This window comes from Poecilia formosa, unplaced genomic scaffold (assembly GCF_000485575.1).
Source record: "Poecilia formosa unplaced genomic scaffold, Poecilia_formosa-5.1.2 Scaffold68, whole genome shotgun sequence".
In the NCBI taxonomy this organism is placed as follows: Eukaryota; Metazoa; Chordata; class Actinopteri; order Cyprinodontiformes; family Poeciliidae; genus Poecilia; species Poecilia formosa.
Window position 1 is genome coordinate 2489766 of NW_006800007.1, and position 27844 is coordinate 2517609.

Genomic DNA, 27844 nt, shown 5'->3' on the forward strand with positions numbered 1-27844 from the left:
GGCTTCTTTCACTTTATTTCCTCTCTTTAAAAAAATCATCACACAAACAAGTGAAACGATAATTCAACAGAATAATAGATCATGTGGAGTCATAAAGAACGCCTGATTAAAGCAAACAAACAAGCAAACAAGAAATAAAAAGTTAAATTAGAGGTTCCTGCACAGCAGAAGATAACTAAGGAAGGAAGAGCGATATCTACAAGCCTGCTCTACTTCCCTCCTTCATTCTTTCCCTCTCTCTTTTTTTAATTCCCATCATCCTGCATTTATTCTGAATGACCTCACTTATTTTTCTTTGGCTCGCACCAAGGCCAAAACACAAAAAAAGATGGTTGTGTTCAGCTTAGTCACCAAATGTATTCTGGCTTCGGTTCAAATAAACACAGCGTCGCCACGGCGACAACCCGACCAACGCTTCCTGTTCAGTCAGCATCAGCAGATGCGAAACTCTGCAGCCCTCAGCGAGTTCAGAAAGCTTTCCGTTCTTCATGATCATGAACAAAAATAAAGCAAATGTGCAAGTAAACTTCTGTCTTACCTTCAAATGATTCATGAGAAAACAGTTCAAAACAAAATAGGAAAAAAAAAAAAAATCCAGCAAGGAAACTATTCCAACACTGGCAGCTTTCAAAATGAAGACCTGTAACAGTCCCAGTGCAAATATCTACTCCTACCAGGGGATCTGAAATATGAAATATTAATCTGTCGAGATGCAATATTTAGCAGGCTGCAACATTTTAGGAGTCGTTGTTTAAAATGAGGACCTTAATGAGGTAACTGATTAATTGGATGGTCTTTAACTGTCCCAGAAAGCGGTTTGTTACCAAAAGGACAACAATATTAATGTAATGCTATGTTTTCCAAATACTGCACAGCCCTAATATTATGAATTATAAGGAGTGACAAAAACATGTCGATGTATAAAATCCAGCACTGCAGTGTTGAACTGACTAGTAAAACGGAGAAACCATTTATTTGTCTCTCAATACAAGAGAACATCATTAAAAATTTATTTTATTTCAGTAATTTAAATAAAAAAGGGAAAGTTGCATATTATTAAGATCAATTGCACACAGATTGAGATATCTGCTGCAAATTCAGCTGATTATGAAAACTCAAATTTCAATTTCTCATAAAAGAAAAATTAGAACATCGTATAAGATTAATATTTCTAATCTATTATTTAAAGTTGTCATGTTATGGCACACAATCATGTGTATGACTGTTGATTGTATAGTTATCCAGAATACAGTCAATGACATCAACATGAAGAGGTAAGCTGCAAGAGCTCAGAGCTAAAGAAGAGAGCTTACTAGAAAGTTGAGTGGAAGGAAAACATCTAGTAGCATATGTGAAGAAGCTTAAGTGTTTAGTGTTCTCTTTTTAAATATAAGGTAAAGTTAGTTTCTCATTTAGTTTTCAAGGTTGAAGGGTGTGGAAGATGAGTGGAAAGGCACACAATCCCAGTGGCTGGAGGTTCATTTGTTCTTGGTCTAATGTAACATTCTCACTTACCAAGAAACTGAAATTTGGGTTTTCATTAGCTGGTAATCATAATCAACAGAAATAACCTGAATATTTCACTCTGTCTCCAATAAATCCACAGTAATACAATTTACGAACTGAAATACTGAAATAAATTAATGTGATGATATTCACACCTACTGAGATTTAGCTGTATAGTAAAGTTGTGTAGCAGAAAATATATTACAGAGATTAAACTAGCAAAGCACTGAAAGATGCCTAGTTTAAGTCAGCCAATACATTCATTGTTCAGCAATATGAAACCAGATTCATGAAGAAACAAACCTTCTGCAAGTAGATAATCTCTCTAATTTCTAATTAAAAAGACAACTGATTTTTTTAGTGTCATGTTTAGGTACCGAAACGTTTTATTTTTTATTACTTTACTGAAAAAATATCTGAATAGAAATATGTGAAAGAAGCTGGATGTGCATGACAAATGTTCCTCTGCAAAAAGCGTAGAAAACACTTTAAGGTCGAATGGATTCGGTTTACACGAAGCATCAAAATGCGTGACGGGAATGGCACAAAGCTGACTCACTTCACTTCATTTAGGTCTCATTTTCACAGCAGCAAACCTTCAATCTGCTGTGACCGGCGTCCAGAGGAAGGCGTTAAGCCTCTCTCTAATGTCACAGTCTAAGGTCACCCACAGAGATCCGTATTTGGCTCCTACCGCTGCCTGCTGGCTTCACACCATATTTACAAGCACAAACCTTCCCAACACACCTGCGCGGTATATTGCTACCTTTAGGGACGGAGGCTTCTCTTGGGTTTAATATATATTTCTATATTTTCTCCTGTACCATCCCAAAGTTACGTTCCCTCTCAGAGATAATCTAATATAGAGTTGCCATGCTTAATGCTTAAAAACTACAATTCCCAGGCACTTGATTGTAACCAAATGTACAGTAAAGTTTTCCACTGGGTCAGCTTGCCTCTGATGCTCAGAGAAAAGGCAGCAACATTCAAAGTCAGACCCAAAACGCCGACTGAAAAAAAAAAAAAAAGAAAAAAGCTCTATATCCTAAAATACAAAGAAAACACAAGCAACCTCCACATGCATAACAACGTTATAGTTTCTCTTGAGATATACTGTACACTGACAAATTAGGAAGTGGTTGGCGTTTGCATTTACTCACTAACTCATGCTGCAATGCTACACTAAGCTGAATGACAAGAGAGAGAAATGTGAAGAAAACCAGGAATGATTGAAGTAAGAGGTATGAAATGAGTAGAAAGAGAATGAGGTAGAGACAGCGATTTCCTAGAGAGGAAGTGAGCAAAAAGGAAAAAAAAAAAGGAAGATAAAAAGGGGAGTGTGAAAAGAGGAGTCAGGTACTCGTCTTTTGCTCAGTGGCTCAGGTCAGTTTTTACTGGACGTTTGCGCTGAAACCTGGTTTTCACATCCGCAGGTGATCCGTGAACGGCGGCTCCGAGTCGTCCATGGGCAGAACGAGACGCGTGCCCCTCATCACCAGCTCGTGATCGCCGTACGCCAGCTCCCGGTCCAGGTCGTCCGTGGCCAGGCCGCCGCTGGTGCGGGCGCCTGTGGCGTCGGTGCTGACCGTGATGTCGCCATAAGTCAGGCTGATGTCACCGTCCGTCAGGATGAGGTCGGAGTCGTCGTCCTTCAGCTGACACTCATTCTGGGGGAGGAAAACAAGGAACAAGTCAGGTTTGTTACACTCATCTAAACTAATACAGGTCCGTATAGGGATGTTATCGATTAACAGCTAATTGGATTAAAATGAGCTCAAATCGATTAAATAGTAACTTCTGCTTAGACATTTCATTAGTGTTGTAGTTTGGCTGCCATCCAGCAGAGGGCAGCACTGGTCATCATTATGTGGGGCCAATAAATACAGAAGCAAAGATGGCGGAAACATACGAGACCAGGAAAGGGAAATGGTCCAAATAGAGTCCGGTGGGGAATGAAAGATGCACTTTATGGGGTTCTGTTTTGTACGACGGCGTATTAGGGCCGTGGAAGATTAAAAGATATATTAAAAAAGAAAAATTAAAATTCTGACAAAAAAATCTCTGAAATTTTCTGAAAAAACAAGGAAATTTCTGAGTTTGAAACATCAAACGTTTGCTTGGAAAAGTTTTGAGATTAAATTTCTGAGTTTGAATAGTCAAACTTTTTCGGCTTTTGAAACAGATTTCTGAGGTTAATCTCAAAATGTTTCAAAAGTTGTTTTTCTAGAAAATCTTTGACTTTTCAAGCACAGAGATTTGCTTGTTTTTTTTCCAGAACATTTCTGAGATGTGATTCTTTTTTATATTCGTCACGTGAACAACGTATCCCTTCATGGAAAGACAGTCTGCCCCCTTGATACAAATGAAAACTCAAGTTTGTAAGAAAATGGGCGCTTATCATCTCATGTATTAGTCGACCAATCAACTTTAGATCAACTCCTTAATCGATAACTTGCTTGTCCTGTGTGACCTGCAGTCTGACCTCATAGGCCTGGGGGCTGGTGAGGAAGCGGGCGAGGGGGCCGCAGCAGGGAGGCAGCGTGGTCGTGAGAGGGGGGCCGCTGTGCGTCAGGATGGGCTTCAGGTAGCTGCAGGGAGGCTGGAGTCAAGGAAAAACTTACCCAATGAAGTCCGAGGGAGAGAAACAGGAAGTAGCCGATAAGGTGATTAATGCCTGGTATGAGCATCAGGATCAAAAACTCCATCGTTTTTATGCAAGGTTCAGTATTTGCAGATTTTTCTGTTTTTTTCTCCAAATTATTCAGGGAAAATTTGCCTGTTGGTGGATTTAAAAAAAGAAAAAAAAAAAAAAGAAAATCTAAACTCTTTGCAAGAAAATGCAGCTCATGAAGCTGGAATACGCATCAATCAATCAATCAAATTTTATTTGTATAGCTCATTTCAGCAACAAGGCATTTCAAAGTGCTTTACAAAATTAAAATAAAAACAGAAAGAGATTTAAAAAACACAAAAACATCAAAAACATTGGAAAGAGATTTAAAAAACATCATCAAAATGTAAACAGTGAGAAAGAGAAATAAAAAGCCGTACTTTAGTCAAAACGCCGTTTGACAAGGACTCTAACCTCTCGGACTACGTATGTAGGCACCAAGCCACTTTACACTAAAAAAATCAAATAGTTAATATTTTATTGTAATGTTACATACAATGTATTGTCTTACTCAGTTACATTAAATTACATGGAATCTTTATTGTTTTAGGTCGGAGAGGATTACAAAAATTAACAACAATTTCCTGAATGTTAAAATAAAGGAAATAAATACTATCTTATTAATATGGCATTTGTCAAATACACATCATTCTGGTAATCCTGATTGACCTAAAAAAATAAACATTTTGTCTCATTTAATGTCAGGCAGTTAAAAAACGTTACATTTTTTATAGAGTATGTAAATATCTGGTTTCAACTGTAGTTCTGGAGATCATTTGTTTCTATAACCTGTGCTCCCCCTGCTGGCTGAATATATGAACTTCACTCATGGAGCTAAAACGGAACCAGATGAATCACAAAAACACGAGGAGTTGTCAATACGACTTGTTTCTATAAAGGATACTTGTGGTCGAAGTTGTACCAAATTCTGAAAAGCCAGGCACTTTCTTGTTTGGTGCTTCTCCTCTCTGATCCGTCTGCAAAACTCATCTGAACCAACAACAAGGACATTATTCTGTAAAACCAGTTCAAATAACATTTGCTGCAAGTTTTCTCATCATGCTGCTTACTCACAGAGTTTTCCTGATCAGAGTCAACTCCCACTCTGTTAAAAGGAAAACAGTAAATCAGTCGCAGATGGACATTTTTAGAGAAATGTCTCTAAATGGCAACAAAGCCCAGATGTAGAAGACTCATTGGAGTTACTGGAAATGTTTGATCAAAGTCACTGTCACACTGGAGCAACCAGTAAGTATTTTTCACAGGTTGGTTTGGATAGATTTTCTCCTTTAATAGATCAAATACATTTTTTTGAAAACTGTAATTTCTATCTACTCGGGTTGATAAACCAAATTTTTTAAAAAGTTAAATAGTCTAAATTTGAGCCTTTTTGTTTCAAACCAAAAATAATCAGGCAAATACATTTAATTTTTTATATTATAATATTCTTAGATTCTGCGTCGTGCAACCGAGCATTTGGGCCATTGTAAACAGAAAAAAGGGAGAGTAAATTTACAACAAAAAACTTAAATTGAGATTAATCTCAGGAATTTTATAGAAAAAAATGGGATATTTTTGAGTTTGAAAAGTCAAAAATCTCAGAAATTTTTAGATTAATCTTGGAAGTTTTCCACAAAAGATCTTGGAAATTTCAGACTTGTTTTCTGAAAAATTTTCAACTTTTGAAACTCATAAATTTCTAAGAATAAACTCAAAATCTATGATTTATCTTTTTGGCAAATTTTCAACAATTGAACATCAGAAATGTGCACGTTTTTTTCTACAAAATGTCTGATATATTTTGGTGAAAATGTACTTTTTTTTTTCCTTCGATGGCCCTAAAATGTTGCTGCAGCATTAGGACTAGTTAGGGAGGAAAATGTTATTTTCCACAGACATTATGAGCAGTTTGATGCAACATGATTTAAACAGAGTCCACTAGAGGTTTCCCAGAACTGTGCGTATCAAGTTTGGCATTTGTTTTTAAGTGGGAAATCTGTCTAAGTTTGTGTCTGAAACTGCTTACCGTATCCGCTGACAGGACAGCATCTGAGTGGTGCCGCCACCACAAACCCAAACAGTGAAGAAAACCACCAGAAGATTGGTGGAGAACATCATCTGGCGAGCGTACGTGGCCGTGTCCCTGATGGAGAGGGCGAAGGTCATCGCACCGCGCAGCCCTGAAAACCAAACAGGAAAACAAGGTCACAAACGTGTGATCATAAGGCAAAAGGTCTGTTTTTAACAGTCCTGCAGTCTGCTCCACTGGCCTGCAAACATCATCATGTGCTGGAAGTTGGATCTAATCTTGTTACGTCGACCCAGATTAAGGAGGAGCGACAGAGGGTAGATGTTAGCAGCTCTTCCCACAAACACCGCCAGCTGGACGGGAGGAACGTCAAGGAGGAAAACCAGCGGAACATCCTCACACGTCACCCACAAAACTCCTCACTGAATCAACTCTGAATTAATAAATAAACACCCTTTTATGAATGTAAACACTCATGAAATGTTTGTGTTTCCCAGGTTGAAAAGATACAAAAGCTCCGACGATGAACATGGGATTAAAGATGTGGTTCTGGAAGGTGAACAGGGTCAGACCCATGTAGGAGAAGATGAAGTTTTCTGCCAGGAAATTTAACAGCTCAAACAGCTGAAAAAGAAAGACAAGAAACATCAAAAAACCTTAACGTTTTGTCTTTCTGTCTCATTAATGATTTGGTCGTGAAATTAATGGCTTTTATTCACCATATCGTAAAAGTACAGCTAATATTTACCGTACTTTGTGATGTGTTTAAATCGCTTCAGGTGATCGTGGTGAAACTGATGGACCTAAAAGACTTTTCCTTTTAAATCACATTTCTCTTTCCCAAACCTTTCTGTTTTTAAAGTGATGTCAAGTATTCAAAACTCCAGATTATTAGCAAAACGTTTGGTTTGAGTTTCAGACAGAAGCACTTATAAAAGTTGTGATGAATTAAAATCTTTAATCAGCCATAATGATACAAGAACACGATCTCAAAGATCAATAGACTTTAAATTCTAGTGAACATTTAATACTGGAACAGGAAGACATTTTAAATATCCCAAATAAATAAACAGAAACAACAAATAAAATAAAGTCTCTGTAGCAAAATGATCCTACAAAAAAGGAAAGCACCAGACTGAAGACTTTTGTCCAAGTTTTGGTGGAAAGAGAGAAAAGGAAAAAACAATCATGAAAGTAGAAATGCTTATTTATGGTGCAAGTAATTGTTTTGTTGTTTATTGCAACAGGCCTTTTCACACATATGATTTAACGCAAGTTATTATTTATTACAACAATGAATCCTGGTGTATTATTTTTATGAGACCCTAATACTTTATTAAATACTAAATAGATTTGTAGTATTAGTCTGGTTCTGACCTGCTTTGTCCGGTCCTGAGACTCTGGAGACAGATTGTTGAAGGTGTAGTGGGCCTGAGTGATGCCACAGAAGAGCACAGCCACAACACCTGCATCGAAAGACAAGCAAACCACACTTAAATCCCTTCAACGAGGAGGGAATGTATGAAATGATATTTACTACAGATCCACTGTGTTTGCTACCTGTGAAGCCACAAGCTTCAGCCAGCAGGAAGGTGCTCCAGGACATGAGGAAGAACAGAGCCGTCTCCAGCAGCTGAAAGTCCCTCAGTTTGGTGAACTTCGTCACGTAGTCCCAGTCAAGGACTTTATTGAAATTGATTTAACGGATTTTAACATACTGTAGTTTGTTTGTCTAGAAGGTCTGGTTCATTTGGGGGATTTGTGAAAGCACAATCAAACTCTGATGATGGCCAAAAACCAAAAATCCGCCTAAAAATCTCATTCTGTATTCTCTGGTGCGGTTTGAATTCATATGAAAATGCCAAGAGGACCAGAGACAGCTCCAAAAGCAGGAAGCGAACTGTAGCGCCGGGGATTTTGGGTAATTACAAACAAAACAAATGTGCCTCTCTAGCACTAGTGGGAGAAATTGGTTGTTGTCTCTTTTCAATGACAAAAGAGAAATCCTACAAGCACTAAAATCTGACGCTACTCCATTTTTGTTTACATTTCACGAGGAAGGAAGTTGCGCTCATTGTCTTCTTCAGAGGTTTTTGTGTTGTTTACTTTAGTGTTTCTTGGTGCAGCGCCACCACAGGCAAGGAGGGAAACACATTTTCTAAAGGATTTGGCTCCTTTGACACAATGTGATGTGAAAGCGAACCGCACCAGCCGAAAATTTTACAAATGTTGCAATTTTGATCCCCAATCAAACCAACTATACTGAACTACCAGGTGTCAAAAAGCCCCAATTTACTTTCTATCTGTGTCACATTACAAAGAACAATCGGTGTTGTTTTCAGTACTTTGCACACCTATCTGCCAATCACTGACAGCAGGATATCTTTAGTAACCTAAGGCATAACCTTGTTTATTCAGAGCTTATGCAGCAGACTGGATAGACGACAAAACCAGAAAAGATATGAGAGCTGTAACGATTCCCGTGGCAACGCCCAGAGAGAAGGAGCCGCTGAAAACGCCAAGAAACATCCCTAAAGACTTCAGCAAGGCCATGGCTTCAAACGTGTGGCTGTTGTCTCCTTGTGGCTGATATGCAACAATAGACCTGATGATAAGACATAAAGAAAAAAACTTAAGGGCAAACATACACAATGGACACCAGATATTTGCATATGAAACCCTTCTATGTGCGTCTCAGGTCCAGTAGGGTCGTCTTCATGACAGACACAATCAGGTTCTCTGTATTTAATTTAACAAAAGAGGAAATCAAGTTGACATCTGTCCAGCAGCTTCTGTCCCACAGTTACCGACGGCAACAGAGAAAAAAGGGGGCGGGAGGAGCCGTCAGTTACTGGTTGCTATGGGAACCACCAAGAGCAGCAAAACAGAACCTAAAACGCCAACAAATGTCCGGAGAAGCAACTGCTTGACTAAATTAAATAAATTGAGGAAATAAAGAAACTAATTTTGACAAACTTAACATCCACAATATTGCCAAACAAAACCCTGTTACACATACACTGTCTAAGAAAAAGACAAAGCCTTAGTTTTCTTACTAACTCAAACTAAACTTATCCTGTTTTAGGTCTGTTAGGATTGACGCCAACAGTATTCTCAGGTTTACAAGCTTCCCACTTTTTTCTAGAAATGTAATGTTTGAAAACCCAATAAAAATACAACACTATACTCAAACACAAATTCTTCCAATTATAAAAAGCAAAGCCAAAGAAAATGATCAACAGGCTATATTATGTTTTAACCAATTAACAGAGTTTCTTTCAAATAAAGCTAAATGAATATTTCATATGTTTATTTTTGAACATTTCCAACATTTCTCTGCTATTGAAATACACACACCTTTTAAAAGTTGTTCTAACAGAAAAAACTTTTGAACTCAATTTCCCTCTGTCATTTTCTGCAAATAATTTTATTATTTTTATAAAAAGTAAATTATTTCTGGTCTCAAATATTATTTGTGCTGTTTCACATTGAACAAAGATTGGAATTTTTACCATTGACATTTTTATAAAAACCTCATTTGTGTGATCTTTTTAACCTACTTCATTTATTTATCTATCTAATGGCCCTTTTCTGTATTGTATATACTGTTTGGAGATTAATTTTCTATGTTTTTCTTCAAAGTTCTGCACATGGTAAAAGTAATATACAATATAACCTATAAAGATCTTTCTTATCGAGGAAATGGTTTATTCTTTGTCTTTTAGCAGATGGTAATTTGGAGAACTTCAGTCTGATTTAATGTCAGACAGTAAGAGAAAAAAAGGTTGTGCATGTAAAAAATAGCCAAACTGTAAACCAAAGCGTAGATACTTTATTTTCAGAAATGTTCTCTTACTCAATTTGACCAAACAGCACGTTTTTAAACAGCAACCTTATCAGGCAGATATTTACTTCACATTCCAGTGTTGTACTTCAGCATTTAAGTAATCAGAACCAGAAAGAACTCGGGCTGAATGTTTTCCTCTACAGTCCTGCAGCAGGAACATGGAGATACTTAAAATGATCCATTGCTGGGAAGACGACCAATTAGAAACAGAAAAAAAGACCTGAAAATATGGAAAATTGTTTTTAAATTCATGTTGAAGGACAGAGAACCCTGGACTGCTTTAGTCAAAAGTATAAAATGGTGTCATCAAACTTTGATCAAATGTGTACTGAAAATAAGGCTGAGATGAAAATAATTATCTGGCAAACAGGGATTTTTTTTCCAATTTAAAAAAACATATATCTCTTACTTATTGCTCCCTAGGTAACAATGTTTCACAGAAAACACACCAGAGAAGTTTAGTGCTGAAAAGCTCAGACATTATTAAATATTTCTTTATGATGCTCTACAACGCTACTGCAATACAAGATTAATTTATTTGCAGGTTGTTGTTATTTTTACTCAATATTACCATGTAAAAACCAATACATGTGGAAAGCTCTAGTGTGTGTATATTTTCATACAGTGTCAATTACACTTTACTAATGTAGTTTTAGAATAAAATGTACTAAAAAACACCAAACAGGAACTTTTTCATTTTTTTCCAACCAAAGTTGATTCTAAAATTAGATTTGTTCAACATGACACACGAATCACAAGGCTTTTTGTTGTTAAGCTTCTCATCTCCTCCTTTTCAAAGATAACTAAAGGGTGTGGACATTTTTTTCATCAAAAGTAGTCTACCAAAAAGACAAAAAAAAGCAATATTCTCAAACTCTGGCTGGATAAACCGGGGTAAAAACAACAGCAGCCTCTGATTCGTCATGCTAGTCCCCAGGCACTGTAAAGGCACACGACGACATGCTCTACTTAACCCACAGCCAGTGAGCTCTCTGCATGGCCCGCTTCCTCCTAGCTGCATGCTATTATAATGCATTACTCTGTGGAAATTACAACAGAACAATGAAGGGAAGGAGGACAAACGAAGCAACACCAGGGGAACCGATTCCAGTTTGGTCAAATGTGAATCTCACAGCTGGTTGGTCCACTGATCAAACATGAAAAACATACAATTTCATATATGTTTGTTCATGTCTCAGAAATCCAGTCATCATGCTGATTAGACATAATTTGATTTTAAAAACTTACGAGGACAGAACGACCGCTACTGCATCATTGAGGACGCTCTCTCCAAACAGTAACGCATACAAATCCACGTCAACCTGCAGCTCGTGGAAGATAGCCAGGACCGTCACTGTGACACCAACAGAAACACATGAAAACTGACATATACTGAAAAGACATTTAAGCAATTTCCTTTAAGCAAAATGCTGCCATGTAAGAGTACAAAGAAGAAAATCTCAAATGTGGTTACTTTTGCCCCTTAATGCTGTCAGAAATTTCACTCAACTTTGTCTCTAATTTTTGCATCAAGATGATTATCTTGAAAGCTTTTACAGAATTGGTTAATTGATCTATTTAGCGTTTATGTCTTCACTTTATTAAAGTCGATGTGTTTCAACTTAAAATCAGTGCAAACCTGCGCACCTTTACTGAGTTTAGGCAGTCTCAGAAATAAAAGAGCGACCATTTCTGAGTGCCTGGAAAACAAAAATGTGCAGACAATGTCAGCAACTAAACATGTTATCAGTACTTTTCACTACTGCCAGCAGAAACTAATGTTGGCTTTTAGATAAACATTTCTAAGAAGGTGTTGAGACTAAATCATTTTTCAAATTATCAACACTTAGTTTGCAGCAACTGCAATCAAGTAGATAAAATTAGACATAACACCAGCTTGTGAAAAGACTGATAATAATGCTGGTTGTGTACTGAGTCCCATTTTTTTTAGATTGTATATTAATGACTTTCCTGGAGTTTGATCACCTCATGCAGGTTCAAATGTGAATTTGTATGAATAATTATAAGTTTATATTGTAAAAAACAATACAAACTGGGTAAAAAAATGTTTATATCTGTATCCACATTCACAGTGTGTGTTCTGTTATTATAAATGTGTATAATAATGTCATTTATTTGATTAATTTAACCCTTCAAGACCGAACGTGTCGGCAACGACACGGCCGAATTTGCAGTGCCATAAACATTTTGCGCTATCTGAAAAATTCGAACAGTTTCTGAAAGAGGAACGTTGCGCTTTCCAGCCAGGATTGGAAATTACTAAGGTAATTTCAATCCTGCCGTAACAGAGAGCATGTTTTTCTTCGGTTTAATCTGATGAGAGACTTTTTTAATAGACAGTAAATTGCAAAAATAAATGCTATATATTGAAAGTTCCAGTTCAGAGGGTTAAAATATAATCCCTGAATAGAAAACATAATCAGAAGTTCATGTGAATATATACCCGGGTCTGTTGCTGAGACAATGGCTCCAAAGAATAGACAGTCAGTGAAGAAGAAGTCTCCACCCATCTTGCCCAGGTGCTTCATCAGCGTGACACAGCCGTACATCAACAACCTGTCGGAGGACAGCTTTAATTATCTTACTAAATGGATTATCGACACTGTAAAATGCACTAAAGTAGTTAGAGCTGTGTTTTTTTTCTCAGTGCTGTTTCTGAGCACTATCATCTCACCCAATAACAAAACAGGAAATCACTGTCCCCACGAAGGCATAAGCCAGGATGGATCCCATGTTCCGGAAAAAATGTCTCTGGAAAATAAAAGCAAACATGCAGCTAACTGTACTGAGGTTACAGTATTTAATCATAAATGAAAACTATTTATTTAAATATCTGAGGATGTTGTACCCTTTTCAAGCTGTAGCCTGCATGAAAGATGATGGGCGGGAGAAGAATGTTGAAGAAAACCTCAGGGTCGAACGTAACCTGAAGCCCACAAAAACAAAGATATTTATCAATAAAACAGCGAAATAATCAAATGCTTTGATGCTAATTAATGTTATGTTAAATTAATTATTTAATCAAGAATGACACAACTGGGACATTGAGTAAAATAACATGTTAAAAGAGGGCAGCGACTGAATCAAGCATCAATTAAGGCTGAGATTATTCTTATTTTAGGTCTGAATCCAGACCAGTGCCAAACTTGTCAGAGCAGAGAGAAGTTAAGACATTTTTATTTTACACTGGGTCACACAGGGAACAGCCTCTTATAGCACTACAGTACACTGAATTTAAGCAGATTTTTTTTTTCACTTACTGTTTGTGTTGAATTTGGGATTCCAGAGAAATAAAGTCTTTGGAAAAGTATTTCCTCAATTAATTAAGGATTTTTATGTGACAATCCAACAGAAAGCAGCACAGTTGTGAACTGGAAAGTAATGTATGATTTTTACAACTCTAAATCACTAACATAACAGTGATAGGTCTTTTTACAAAGTATTATCTCAGAGGAGGTAAATTATTTGTGTTTCCCTAAAAAATTTAGAACTTTGCAGTTGAAATTTGACAAAATGTAAAAAACATTCAAATAGCATAGTATCATTTTTGCAACCAGATGCTAAAGCATGACACACTTCTCTATTTAACCAGAAATAACTCAAGTGCTTTGTGTTGTTTCAACTGCAGTTTCACCCTTCATAATTGTGCATTCATTTATTTAAAATAACCAGAATCATGGCTCAAACTACAAAGCTGCAAAGTAAAGTAACACACCAAAATACTCACTCAGTCATCAGCAGTAACTACCACAAATGTGAGAAGATGGCCCGTACCTTGCGCAGCATCTCGTTGTCTTTTACGTCATTGGCACTGAACTCCCCCCTCAAGGTGTATTCGTAAAATTTGCCACTGACATTTAGCAGCATGGTGGCGGGGCTGGAGTTGACAAAGCATGCTGACACGACGATGGTGTCCCGAGGGACCTGAACGGCGTAGCGCAAGATCACCCCGACAATAAGGCCTGAGAAAAGAGGCGGAGAGCAAAAATAGAACAGAGGAGGGTTTAATTTAAGACAACAAAGCTCCATTTCTTTTGATTGCATTTGGAATTTTCTCTCAAACACGTTTAAAAATAAGAGCCTGGTGCTTGAGTTTGGTACCTTCTCATCCACATGGAGGGGGAAATAAAATAATTTCATTCACCCCTGATAAATTTAGCTTTAGTCTCACCTTCATCACACACATTTTTATGCCATCAACAAGCTGCTGGTTAGTCATGTCTGAATTTCTGTTTTGCTACTAAATCTTTACTTGCAGTGGTGTCTAAACTTTTTGCCTCAGAGGCCAAAACTGTTAAATTTAAACTACTGGCAGGTCACAAAATTCATTAAATAAAAATCAGTTTATTTTCATTTTTCTTTTTACCTGCTAAATCATGTTGCCTTATTAGAAGAAAAACAGATAATTTCCAAACTTCTGGGGTCCATCAGTTGATTTCTGTTTTTTGGACCCCTTACTTGTATTTGAGAGGCTGATCAAATTAATTTCAGGGCCACAAATGGCCCCCAAGCCACACTTTGGACTCCCCCGGTCTAGTGGATTTAATAAACAAAGTGCAAAAATGCATTGACTTCCTGTTAAGTCTGCAGATTAATATTTACAGAATTAAAACTGATGTGCATGAGGTTTTGGGTGATACAAAAAAACCAACATGTCAGGTTAAATACGAGGAAGTAGTCAGTGCAGCTTAGCATAAGCAGATTAATTACTGTCTCGTGTCAATCAAATGTTACCAGTTTAACCTGCGTGGAGGGGAAGTGAAATGTTTTTGATGTTAAAAAGGGAACAGAAGAGCAGCTGCGTCTTTTCAAAAAGAAACTACGGCTTAAACTAAAGATCACGGTGTTGACATTTCACATCTGATTGATATCTGCGGGTCTGATGGCGTCTCCCAACTGTCACTCTCACCGTAAATCATGGCCAGCCCGGTTTCGTGCAGAAACCTGAAGCGCCGGTGCTTGAAGAGCCAGATGGTTAGGATGGTGAGGGTGAGGAGCAGGATGAAGATGAGCAGGTCTGCGCTGTCCTGTCTGTGGCTCTCCTCAGCCTTCTTCTCTGTAACGATGTTCTCCATGGCACTGTCCTCCTCCTGGGCTGGAGATGATGCTGCTGAGACACTGATGAACACACACAGGCTCACCAGAACCAGCAGCCGCAGCGTCCTCAAAGCCCGCAGCGAGCCGTCCACGCTCGTTTTTGTCAACATTTTGGCTATTTTCTGATAGGGTCAATGTCGTAGGAGTTAAAAGAAAAAAAGAGAGAGAAGGGAATGAGTCACGGACTGAGAGAAGAGATGACAGCCAAGACGGCAGTAACAGAGTCAACCCGGAAGTGGAAATAATTTTTCTCCAGCAAGCGTATAAATGTGTTTCACGCTAAAAGCATTCTTCAGTGTTGTTTTAAAATTAGCCAATGCTTGAAAAAAAATTTTTTTTGTTTAAAACAATAATTTAATACTGAAATCTCAAACGTATTAAAGATTTTGAGCTTTTAACGGAAATTACCCATTTCATTCTGACCTGCACATTTTTATTTTGAAATATGCATCTTATGTCATTTTCAACAGGAAGTGAATCCAAACAGGCATTTAACAATTTTTTAATTAACGCTGCGAAATATAACTTTTGCGATAAAATCAGTTAAAACATTCTGAAAATATTTGTGACTCTTTTGCTACTCTAGAGCTGCAAGTCTCGCGATACAACCCAAATGCAACGTTTGCATTTATCGATATTTGTAAATTTAGATAAATTAAAATTGAAAACGCACCGTATTTCACATAGACGCTTTCCTTGTAATTAGTTCAGATTTAAATAACTCACCCGTAGCTCATAAACTCTTGTATGAAGAGGTGAATCTTGCACTTTTCGGATGATCATGCACATTTTTAATTTCACAATTATTTTGTTGATAGGCGTCAGCGGAAGTGTACAGACCAGAAGGAGTAACATCCAACAAATCCGAGGTGGCAGTGAACGCAGCACAGGAAAAGCATCACTCCACAGTTAGTTTAGCATATGGCTAATCTCTGTGGTCAGACGATACCTTGATTACATCTAAATCGTTCGTTTCGACTTTTCTTTGTTATTATTCTGTGCGGATCTACATTTCATTTCAATTGCAGGCCTCGTAAATCACGAAGCTGGAAATGACGTCTAAAATTAAAGGTCAGCGCCATCATTTAGCCTTCTTTGCTAACATTAGCATTTGCTTACCTTGGTTTTTTATTATTTATGTTAACCACATCTGCATTGGAGGAATGAACGCAAACAAATGTAATACAGTGTGATAATTTAAGTTTACTGCATTATATCAATTATAACAATAGCAATGTAAACGTTACAGTAAACGTCTTTGGTTACTATGTTTACCTGCTCTCTTTTGCCTTATAAATAAAGCGTGACAGCTGCAGTAAGCTTTGGGTAAATACGTTCATTTTATTTAATTTGATCGTCTTCTTATCCAACTCTGTGTTTAACTAGAAGGTTTAATTTTTGTAATTATTATATTCATAATAAACTAAGTTACAAGCTCTTAGTTATCTCATAAAGTGATACCAGAGCCTTGTCTATGTTTATGTTTTGATTCTAGTGGGAAAGGTCGGCTCCAAGAGCAAAGAAGATGCTCCTTATGAGCTGGAGAGCCAGTTTGTCTTGAGGCTTCCTTCGGTGAGGAAGTTTACCCCTTTAATAAAAGTCAGCATGGTACACTGTGAGTTTAAAGTGATGTGAATTCACTTTCTGTCTTCTTCAGGAGTACGCCTCAACAGTCAGAAGGATAGCGCAGTCCAGCAGCATGAACATGAAGGACAGACTTACAATCGAGCTGCACCGTAAGTTACTTTATCAGTATTTTTGCCACTATTCTGTGTGATATGCTTAGTAGTTGCTAAACTACTAATTTCACTTCATTTGATCATGAAATTAATCTCACAAGGTCTGCATTGCCGATGGGAGGGTAACGTGCACTCATTATGGAAAGGAATATCATTTTGATTTCAACCATTGTTTTATGTTAGTCTTTAGAACTGAAACTGTGTGCAGGAGTTTGAATTTATTGAGAATTTTCTCTAATGCACACAGAGCCTAAATGATGCATACAGACTCAAATATGAATATATCCTCTCCCATAAATTCCTGGTATAATTCTTACTGGATGTTTGGCAACTCTTCCAAAAGTCAATTAAAAGTTGCTAGTTTCCTGCACTGCACTGGCACAGCTTTTAAGAAAAGCCTGTAAATTTTTAGTTGGGTTGAAGTTGGGGGTCAAGATTCAACAGGAAACTGATTCAAACACATATCAAAACTGGAAGAAAAAGAAAAAGAACAAATCAGGGCATCATTACACAGCTAAAACCCTCACATCATTTCCATTGAACATATTTGGACTATACTTTAACGATAATTTGATGGCAGGAAACCAACCAGTTTAAGTTAACTCTATCAATGCTGATAAGAAGAATGATCTGAAGTCCATTCAGAATTTTGCCTAAACTTCACTCATAACTTTGAAAACAGAAGAATATTTTGCTAAATATTAGCGGGGTTGCATTTGTAACCCTTCTTTGTTCATCTTAGGTTGGCGTCACAACAGACACAATCAGGCTTACTGAGTGAAATGCACAACATTAACTATGATAACAGTCAGAAATATTTGCAAAACCTGGAAAAATTACTCATGAAACCTTGTATATAATAATATATGTTAAAATAAAGAAAACACAGAGCTGATGCTAATACATACCACAGTTACAGACGGCAGCAGAAAAAAGGAGATGAGCTGTCTGTTACTGGTTGCTATGGTAACCACCAACTGTCAAGACTTTTTGACTAAAAAAACAAATTTGAAGTCTAAATAATCCAATTTTGACAATTATGTTGAAAATAAAACTCTGTCACGTATTTAAGTTTGTATTAATGTTTTTGACTGTGTGTGTGTGTGTGTGTGTATAGAAGAAGATTCTGGTTATGTTTATTATGTGTTTAATATTAATCAAAGTGGATTCATGTTTTCACCAAGAAAAAGGCAAATACATCTTTCAGAAGCATAACATTTCTTCATGTGAACTTCTGTCTTGAATGAGTTTTATTTTTACATTCTGGTTTCATATTTATTAGCATTTAAAACATTTTTGAATCCATTCTGCAGTATTAGTTTTCAGTGAAAGCACTGCTGATTAGCAAATCATACTTGCTTGTGGTTAAATTCAATTTGGCGGATTCAACAATTTTACTTCTTATCATTTCTGCAATTAAAAAAAACTTTCCTGAATGGTGTGAACACAGAATTTGGATATTAATCCATAAAAGCCCTTAAAAGTGTTCTGGAAATCTTATGCATTTACTTTTTTAGTTAAGAATGTTAAAAGGTAGCTTTTTTTTTCTCCATCTGTCGAGAACGGAGTAAAAACCAAAATGCTTTCATTTCTCTTTTTTCTCTGGTTTACAGCGGATGGTCGTCATGGGATAGTGAGAGTCGATCGTGTTCCTCTGGCCTGCAAACTGGTGGAGCTGCCTTGCATGATTGAGTCCCTGAAAACAGTCGACAAGAAAACATTTTACAAGACAGCTGATGTCTGTCAGGTAAACCTTAATCTCAATTTAAACTTTTTATTCTGTTTTTTTAGTGTTTTGCAACCTTAAATTTGGTTAAATTTCTTATTTTTATTTATGTGGGATAATCCAGTTGATCATTGTCAAGTGGAAATTAAACAATAAACATTTTCCAATTTGTTTTTACTAATCAGGATCAGAAATTTTTGGAAAAACATCCATAATTTCCCTTCCATTTCACAATTATGTACTACTTCATGCCCAAAGAAATTATTACAAGTTTGCAATTTTTAATATGACAAAGTATTAAAAGTTGTTCAATAATTCAATGTTTTCTGTACCTGTGGTTAGATGCTGGTGTGTACACTAGATGGAGACCTCTACCCTCCTTTGGAGGAGCCAACCGGCACTGACCCAAAGACTAAAAAGAAAGACAAAGATAAGGACAAGAAATTCATCTGGAATCATGGCAGTAAGTTGATAAATAGCCTAACAGGTCTTGATTTTTAAAAGATTTTAGCTAAAAAGGTCTTATATTAGCAGATTCTTCTTGCTAACTGTCGTTTCATGTCCACAGTCACCTGCCCTCTGAAAAACACGCGCAAGCGAAGATTTCGGAAGACGGCGAAAAAGAAGGTTTTAACATTTAACACCGTTACATTTTTTTAAAATTCTCCTCCAGCATTCCCCACCTGTCCGCTTAGCGTACTGTTTGATGACCTGTCTTTTTTATGAGCTCTCCTCCAACAAGACATTTCACATTTCATAAAACAGTGGTGAAAGTGAAAACTAAGATTTACATATAAATAAAGCGTTTCGTCTTAGATTTCCCCAAAGGCATACAAAAAAAAAAAGCCATTTCACAATAGCTCTGATCAAAGTGAACGAGAGCGAGCCGAAGCTCTACACTTCTACTTTGTCTTGAGAATGGATTTTCCTGAAGGTGTGGAGCAAAGCCATATTGATTAGGCCTCCTCTGTTTCAGTCGCTAATGTCCTTCCTGGCCGGCAGCCAGCTGCTACCTTCACGTGTTTGTGTTTGTGGTTGTGTGTGTGTGTGTGTCTGTGCATGTTGGTTTACAAGTATCCTGATCTTTCTCTGCTTTTTTCCCTGCTGCAGTACATTGAATCTCCTGATGTGGAAAAGGAAGTGAAGAGGCTGCTGAGCACAGACGCAGATGCTGTCAGTGTTCGTATCCTTTTAGGCACCTGCGGTAAAAATATTCAGTGCATCCACTGGAAAACTGCTTGTGTTGTTGTGCTTTACCAAGCAAAATAAATCTGGTACATGTTGAAGAAAGTAGAAGATCACACATTCAGGTTCATCTCAGTATATTAGAGCAGGGCTGTCAGACTCACTTTTATTTTGGGCCGTATCAAAAGTCTGAATGTTCTTAAAGGGCCGGTTATTCCAGAACGTATAAATAAAACCCACTAAGCTGTTAAAATATTAATAAATAGCTGCTTGTTTCAGTATTCAATAAGTGTTTCTTAAAATTACATAATATTGAACATGTTTTCACACTGCTAAGTCCAACCAGCATTTTGTGATTGTCAGATTTTGTGATTCTAATTTAGAAATATTTGTAAGGAATTTTTATATTTGCGCTAATCTCTGATCTTAAGTGTGACTTTTTATCAATCACTGCATTGATCACGCACTATAACTTGATATCCGGTAAGGTTGAGGCACCAGTCACTTAAACCCAACATTTTTGGTCAATTTTGTGAAAAATTTGCAGTAAAAACTAGAAACGAAATTGGGGATCTGTTGATTTTGTGTGGATTTTGCGGATTTAGTGAAAAACTGGAGGGACTAATTGATGTAATTTGAAGTCTTAAGGGACACATAAAAAGCCCAAAGGATCTCAGCTGAGTTACTCATGTAGATTGAATCAGTTTTCGATAATAATCTATTTCATATAACCTCCACACATTGTCTTTCTTATGCTTTTATTATGGTTCCTTTTGCTGGGCTGTGATTGGTCAGTCACTGGAAATGCCCACAGTTTTATACGATTAGATGTTTAGATGGGGCGTCTTTCTCCTCTCTGGTGTGACCGCCATATTTGCTCCCCTGACTTTTATTTTCCCAGCTGGATTTGTCCAACACTCGGCCTCCTGCCCAGCTCACCTTATTTGCCTCTGTGTAAAGCGTTTGTGGGTGAAGTTGCGGTGTGAAAAGAAGCTTTTAAGGTCTGATGAAGCTCTGAGCCTGCCTGACAGAATAAGAGCACAGGGAGGCTGCTTTGTGAGGCTACTCGCTGAGAGTTAATTGAGACGGACTGTTCATTATCACTGCTTAGTTGAGCACTGTAGAACTAGGCTATTTATAGTCCCATTGTTTGCATACAGCTTTAGACATACACACAACATATGCATGTAGAGACGTGGACAAAGCTGGAAAATGATCTGTTTTTCTAGTGGGGAAAAATCTAAATAGTTTTAATGCAGCCAGCAGTGGGAACACTATTAAAGCTCCTCCTCTCTGTACTCTGCATAACCTTTTTTGACAATAGGACAGGACTTGTCTTAGAGCATTTCTCAAGTTTGGTGTTTGCAGAGAGGAGAATCCTTCATCATTCCTCCTGCACAACCTTTCCTTCTGTCTTTTGCTTTCTTCCCTTAAGATCGCCCCACAAAAACCATGAAAGAAGTCTGATTTTGGAGCATTTCTGAGTTGATGTTTTAGAACTAATTTTTATCTTGGGCCACTTTAAGATCTTAAACATCCTCAAAGGGCGAAATGTATTGATAAAACTACAGATTAACAAATCGTTAGTTATACCTTTCTCAACATATGATGAGTGTCATAAAATTAACCTGTTTTCACATTGTAATTTGACACTATGCAAGAAACTGATTTGATTTTAATGGCCCTCTGAAGCAGGGGTTTCCAAAGTGTGGCCTGGGGGCCATTTGTGGACCTTGGACTGAGTGTGTGTGGCCCTCAGAAGCTGTTGAGAATGATAGAAATTTGGTCCATCCAACTTGACTTTTTATTTTTAAATCAGGATGAAGTTCTTACCAACATTATTTTCTCATAATGGAAAAAGTTAGGTGCAACACAAAGTTTATAGCCTAGCTTTTATTATAAGTAGAAAAACGTTTATTCAGAGATTTTTACTGACTTTGCTGAAATAAAAATAAACTTTTATTTAGTCTACTGCTAATTATAGCAAGCATTTTAACGGAAAGTGACCTAAATTATGTTCTTGTAACTGAGAATAACTTGGTTATACTGAGCCCAAAAGAATTTGAAAACAAGATGCCTTTCTTTAGATGTAGCAAACCTACAAAATAATTTTAACATTTAGGATCTATAATCAATAACCCCCTTTTTCTACTAATAACATTTTTTTTACTACTTTTTTTGCTTGACTTTAGTTTTCGTTCTCTTTTTTTTTTTTTTTTAATCGACAAAAAGTTTCAGCACCCCTGCTCCAGAGTCTTGAGGGCTGGATTTGGCCCGTGGGCTTCGAGTTTGGCACGTATTTTAGATTCTTTTCCTGAATAAATCAATATGATAACTTTATTCTGGTAATATGACTTGAAATTGTATGACTTTATTATCATATTATTACAACTTTATTCTTATATTATGACTTTAATCTCATAATTTTATTTATTTATGTTCTTTCTTACAGAAAATGATTAAAAAACTCCCCATATTTGCATTGTTCTTTTACGACAGAAAAGGTTCTTTTCTGGCAAACCTTACAAGGAACTGGTTGGCATGACGACGACTTCAAATGGTTGCTATGGATACTGGGAGACCCTAAGAAGCCACTCCTTAGAACTTTTCCCTTGCTGTCCTGCTCACTGGATAAATTAAATACGACTTTGTCATATCCGTAATTATTAGCAAGTTATGGTAGTAGTATTTTAACATGATGTTTTTCCTATTAAATAAACATCCTATTACAATAGAATATTAATTTATCTGTAAGGTTTTTAACCCCGTAGTTACCAGACGTGTGGTTCATTTGGTGTTCATTTGTATGCGATGTGTGTTTCTTTGCTACGCTGTGGATAAGTGAAGTTTCCAGAAGTTGTTTGACCCTAACTCCAGATGTCCAGGGTGGGAGGTCATAGCAGAGGATGAGTCCAAAGAAGCCGACCAGCACGGCTCTCTGGCCAATCTGGATTCTTCTCCCGGCACCTCGGGGCACAAGATGGGTCATGGAGCCTCAGGTAAAAACAACACAACTTATTCATTGTATGAAGTGTGGAGAGAAAAGGATTTGCTGATTTTGTAGGTCTCCTTAATAACAAAGAGTTTCAGGCGAAAAATAATTCCCATTCTTTGGGTCGCCATGGATACATTGTGAAATATTTAGTTTGCTTTGAGTTTCTCACTTTAATTTGTTAAAGATAAACCAGTGTTTCTGTTTGCTGTGTGTTAGTTATACAATGAAAGGAAAAGGAACCAATCAACACACTCTAACAAAAAAAATTATTGGTGTTCAGCTGTTGATGAAATAATTCCTTTGCAGTTTAAGATGATAAATTACTTGCATGACCATTATATTTTAATTTTCTCATCATAAATGTCAAAAATATTTTTATGCATTCATATTAAAAGCAAGATGGCTCCCAGCCATTTTCCTGTTGCCCTCTTGTGGTTTAGCAGTTTTGGTTGTTTGGTGCCAGGTATTTTTTTTGTTTTGTTTTTCCAGGCTTTGTTATATTGTTGTTCTGCAATTTTGGAAATGTTGTGCTCTGATGTTTTGGCTACAAAAATGTGGTTTTGGGATTCCAGTGAATAAGATCTCCCTGTCATTATTTGGTCCTGATGTGGGATTGTAGTTTGGAGAAGTCAACCAACCCAAACAAATTATGAATGAGATATGTTATATTCATAATTAATTATTACAAAGAGAACAAAAGGTCCACGGAAATGAACTAGTCTCTCCATGAACACAAAATGTAAGTAGAAATAAATGATAGCTATGGTTGGTGAAAAGGTGAAATATCAAATTTCCTGCCAGACATTGTAGCGGTGTTTGTGATCACCATTGATTCCTCTTTTCATTTTAGCTTAATAGGAACTACGCTGTATGAAATGTGAACCGTTTTGTCTTTTTGGTGATAGATTTTAGGTTTCAGCATTTTTCTGATTGGTCTCATTCTCTAAAGTCCCACATGACGAACTGAGGGAGATCTTCAACGACATCAGCAGCTCGAGTGAGGATGAGGAGGATGAAGGGGACCGGCACGACGACGAAGACCTGAACATCATGGACACTGAGGACGATCTGGTGCGGCAGCTGCAAGACAAGCTGAACGAGTCGGACTCGGCCCAGAATGAAAGCGACAGAAACAACCAGATAGGTGAGGAACAACCAGATAGCTGATGAGGCAAAAGCTTAGTTTCATACAAATTCTGGTGTTTTTTCTCAGAGTTAAATTTTCTTTCTGAATTTTGGACTTTTCTGTCAAAATTGTGACTTTTTTCTCAGAATAAAAAGCCAGAAATCTGAGACTAAAGTCAGAATTTAGACTTTTTTCAGTTGCTCTAATCCTCTTTTGTATAAATTGTATGTTCTCCTCTTTCCTATTTTAAAGAACAGCTAAAATAAATTAAACCTTATATGTTGCAACTTAAAAAAAAAGCATTAAAATGCTCTCCTTATTTTCCCTACAATCCACTTGACGACAAAAAGACCCAGACTGGATCCTTTGGCTAGAGCTCAACCGTTTACTTCAAAAATAAAAACAATACAAATGAAAATTATCCTCAAAAATGATCAAAATTAAAAGAATAATAAGCATATTTAAAAACTGTGTGGTTCCAGGTCAGTATATATACACACACACAAACCTCCTTAACTGTCTAATAAGCAATTATATTTGCTGGTTTAGTTTCTTACATTACAAATCTTTATGCATGAGAAGCTCTAACCCGTAAAATATCGTCCTGTACACATTTGAACCCGTAAATAGTCACTTTTATCCTAATAATCGTAAATCATAAGAATTAACTTAATTTATCCTGAAGATCTGAACAAACTCAAACTGAATTTATGCTTCTAAAACATTCTTTAACTACCTAATTAACCGTAATTAAATGTTGGATTTTTTGAATCACGTTTTGTTGTTGCTGTAAGAAAAGGTGAATTTCTGTAAAGGAGTTTTAATCATCTTTACCAGGCGTGCCAATAACTAAAGAATGTGTATAAATTAGTTTAAAACGATTGAAGATATTTAGCTGTTATATTATTCTGTAACCCCCTTGTGGACATTGCAGTTTTCTCTATGAAGTTTATTACCATAGTTCAAATATTCATGTACAAAAGCCAAAGGATGATCCCAGATCAAGGCTTGTATTTGTTAAATGTAAGATATGGACATGAGTGCCAAGCGCAGACTCTTTAATTTAAACAAATTCACATTCAAATAACCTCCATACCTAACTGTATGAAGCAATAGGCGCCTTGGATTATGCAATGCTTCACGCTGGGCTTGCAAGTCCCACCTCAGGCTAAATGTTCCGCCTCTTAGCCGACTCAGATGTTAATTTTTCAGGCCTAGTTGTCACAGCGACAAGGTTGGACTTTGGAAGAAAGTTTGATGTTAAATTAAATCAGATCGCCCTCAGGTACTTGTCAAAACAGATGTAAAAAATAAATAAATAAACTGAGCCAAGTATCTGAACTTTTAATAAGAGCTGAGTTTTTTAGGTCAGACATCACACGCTCAGAGTTAAATAAATAGCCCCTCTTTCACTTAAACACACATGCTGTGCCCCTCACACACTGACAGCTCTCAGCTAACCAGCCTGACAGGTGTTGTGTCTCAGCATGCAGCTCAGGCAGCTGCCCGCTCTGGCAGCGCTCTGCCTCCTTATCTGCATACATGAAGCTGTCAGTCAGCACCACTGGTCAGCTCCAAACACACTTTATTCCCAGTATGTTTCAAGCTGGCTCACAGTGCTTCCTGCAGCAGTTCAAGGTTGTGATCAGCGACGCCGCAGTGGCTGCTTCTTCAGTAATTTAACAAAATGCAGCAGCTGCACCAGAATTTTAAGCACCAGCCGTTACAAGCAAAGAGAGGGCACAATTAATTTGATTAATGCAGATGCTGATGAGGCAAAAGCTTAGCGTGACACAGTCCGATTCAATTTAATAGGAAGGTTAAGCCTACAGTGGTCTGGTTTAGTTGTCTCAATTCCTTAAATTGAACAATTGTTTCCTTTAGATCCAATTTGTTAGACTCCTCTTCTTGTGCTAAAGGTGTATGTGTCGTCCCTGGAGTGCTGCTTGTGAAGATGCTCCTGTAATGTTTCAGCTTTGCTGCACAGGAAAGCAAACACATCAATGTTTTCTTTATGTTTTTAATATTTCTAACATACGAACCACCTGCTGTTTTCTGCAGTAATGGACTATCAGGTGCAGATTAACAACGTTAAGGCCAAGCTTCAGGAAACGCGTGCCAGAAAGAAACAGCAGGAGGAGCTCATCATGAAAGTGGAAAACCAGGCCCTGAAGGTGAGCAGCGAATCCAATTTCGGATCACAGAAACGCAAAATATCACCAACTATCTTTGGTCTAGTTTTTAGTAGGGGTGCACCGATTTAGCCAGTCGGTTTCCTTAATTTTGGGGGATGACTTTTACATGTGAAGCCGATCTTATCCACCGATCTTATCCACCTTGGCAAACGTCTAAAAATCAGCCGCTGCCCTCTTTTACTCTCCCATTAGAGAGGTTTGACTGATCAACCAGTCAATCGACTGCAAATGCAGTCAGTGCACCCCTAATTTCTAGTGCAAATATTTTACTTGAAATAAGACAAAACTAACTTACAATTAACTTATCAACAAGATACTGGTGGTGGTAATATTGAGGAAAAAGCATTACTTCCACTTACACCATTGGACAAATGTCTTATCAGTGAAATAATCTAGTACTTTTTAATCAACATTAAGGAATTGTTGATTTAAAATAAACTCCTATATTTTGCTGAAAAGTCACTTGTGAGTTTTGTTATATTTCAAGTGTACTAAGATATTTGCACTACAAACCAGACCCAAAATACTTGCAATAATCAGTGTTTTTGCAGTGCAGGGTTTGTTTATGCAGAAATATTTCTTCACTGAGCAGCTATTTAATTTCATTCATAATGATTGAGTCTCCTGCAGAATCCCTGTTTTTTAAATCAAACTTAAAGGGGATGGATACAAATGTATGCCACACGTTTTAGATTTTTGGTTGTAAAAAAATGTTTTATGTGTTTAAGGAACATTTCTATGCGTTGCTGTTTAGCGCAGAATCCATAAAAACAGAAAAGTCTCCCTCTTCAACCCTGCGCTCTTTATTGAAAGCTTCACAATGAGTGGAGCATGAGCAGACATGGGGCTTTTTCAAGCTGCCATTTCGAGCTCTCATTTCCTGGTGTTTTGGGACCGTCTCAGGCTCATCACCAGTCGTTATTATCACAGTCGCGTCGAAAAGGTCAGCTGTCTCTGACTGGCATTCCAAGTGGCCTTTCTGTCACAGAGAAGATACTGACATGAGCAGACACACATTTAAAGCCATCACAGTTTAATGAGGCTCAGCATGTCGACTCCTGCTAATCCTGTTTGTGTCTCTCTCTCCTCGCAGAATCGCTTCCAAGCCTTGCTGGATGACATCGTTCAGCAGGAGGAGCAGGAGATGGAGCAGGTGAGTAACTGTTTGGTAATAACTTCACGCTGGGAGCTTTTCACAGCTTTCAGCTCTAAATACCAGCCTTTACAGAAAAGTTAGAAGGTAAAGTTGAATTTCTTCTGAAATTTATTGTGCTGTGAAGAGTTAATTATCGTCTTCTTCCTCTGCAGTTTAATTTGGTTCAATCATGTTATGTATTTTATCCCCCAACAGCTGGCCTCGCTTCAGGAGCAGCTGGACTCCCTGATAGAGAAGTGACCAGCAGGGGGCAGTCTCTCATCGTCTTCAGCCGCTCCTCATCAGGAGAATGAAAAGGGAGGAGGACGTGTCCTCATTCAGGAAGGAGGCGTCTTTTATCAACAAAACTTGCCTTGTCATTCCAATTTGGTCGTTTTTATGATTCACATCTGCAGCGTTTTTGATTTGTGAATAGTTTAGAAGGTTTTTTTTCCAAGTTGCTGCATTATGCATGTGCATTTGGGGCTTTAGGAGGATATATTGTGTTATCCTAAAATAAAATATGAGTCTTGTACAGGTTTTGCTTCTGTCTTTTCTGTGTAAGAATGAGA

The 27844-nt window shown here is 37.3% G+C and overlaps 2 protein-coding genes across 2 annotated transcripts; one reads left to right on the forward strand and one right to left on the reverse strand.

Annotated features, from left to right (window-relative positions):
• Nucleotides 1–17878, reverse strand: slc9a6a (solute carrier family 9 member A6a). The gene is made up of 17 exons (XM_007555162.2): nucleotides 17819–17878; nucleotides 14984–15293; nucleotides 13849–14036; nucleotides 12923–13000; nucleotides 12749–12825; nucleotides 12518–12630; nucleotides 11302–11407; nucleotides 8670–8811; nucleotides 7767–7872; nucleotides 7584–7672; nucleotides 6717–6830; nucleotides 6448–6559; nucleotides 6204–6357; nucleotides 5252–5282; nucleotides 5082–5167; nucleotides 3989–4094; nucleotides 1–3173 (listed from the first exon to the last, which is right to left on the reverse strand). Exons 2-17 carry the CDS (start codon nucleotides 15279–15281, stop codon nucleotides 2928–2930), a joined length of 2046 nt encoding a protein of 681 aa, XP_007555224.1. The 5' UTR covers nucleotides 15282–15293; nucleotides 17819–17878; the 3' UTR covers nucleotides 1–2927.
• Nucleotides 16027–27810, forward strand: taf7 (TAF7 RNA polymerase II, TATA box binding protein (TBP)-associated factor). Its single transcript, XM_007555163.2, has 12 exons — nucleotides 16027–16242; nucleotides 16667–16743; nucleotides 16829–16907; nucleotides 18524–18657; nucleotides 18979–19099; nucleotides 19205–19263; nucleotides 19747–19819; nucleotides 22707–22820; nucleotides 23766–23960; nucleotides 26004–26116; nucleotides 27231–27290; nucleotides 27489–27810. The coding sequence occupies exons 1-12, from the start codon at nucleotides 16224–16226 to the stop codon at nucleotides 27531–27533; spliced, it is 1089 nt and encodes a 362-aa protein (XP_007555225.1). The 5' UTR covers nucleotides 16027–16223; the 3' UTR covers nucleotides 27534–27810.
• The last annotated feature ends 34 nt before the right edge of the window (nucleotides 27811–27844 follow it).

Excerpts from the sequence above, each read along its gene's own strand:
- taf7 (XM_007555163.2), top strand. Across the intron at positions 23,961-26,003 it reads CGACAGAAACAACCAGATAG|TAATGGACTATCAGGTGCAG; the intron begins GTGAGGAACAAC and ends TGTTTTCTGCAG. Across the intron at positions 26,117-27,230 it reads TGGAAAACCAGGCCCTGAAG|AATCGCTTCCAAGCCTTGCT; the intron begins GTGAGCAGCGAA and ends CTCTCCTCGCAG.
- slc9a6a (XM_007555162.2), bottom strand. The coding sequence starts at position 15,281 with ATGTTGACAAAAACGAGCGTGGACGGCTCGCTGCGGGCTTTGAGGACG. Across the intron at positions 8,812-11,301 it reads GTAGCGGTCGTTCTGTCCTC|GTCTATTGTTGCATATCAGC; the intron begins GTAAGTTTTTAA and ends TCTTATCATCAG. Across the intron at positions 6,560-6,716 it reads TGTTCATCGTCGGAGCTTTT|CTGGCGGTGTTTGTGGGAAG; the intron begins GTATCTTTTCAA and ends CCTCCCGTCCAG.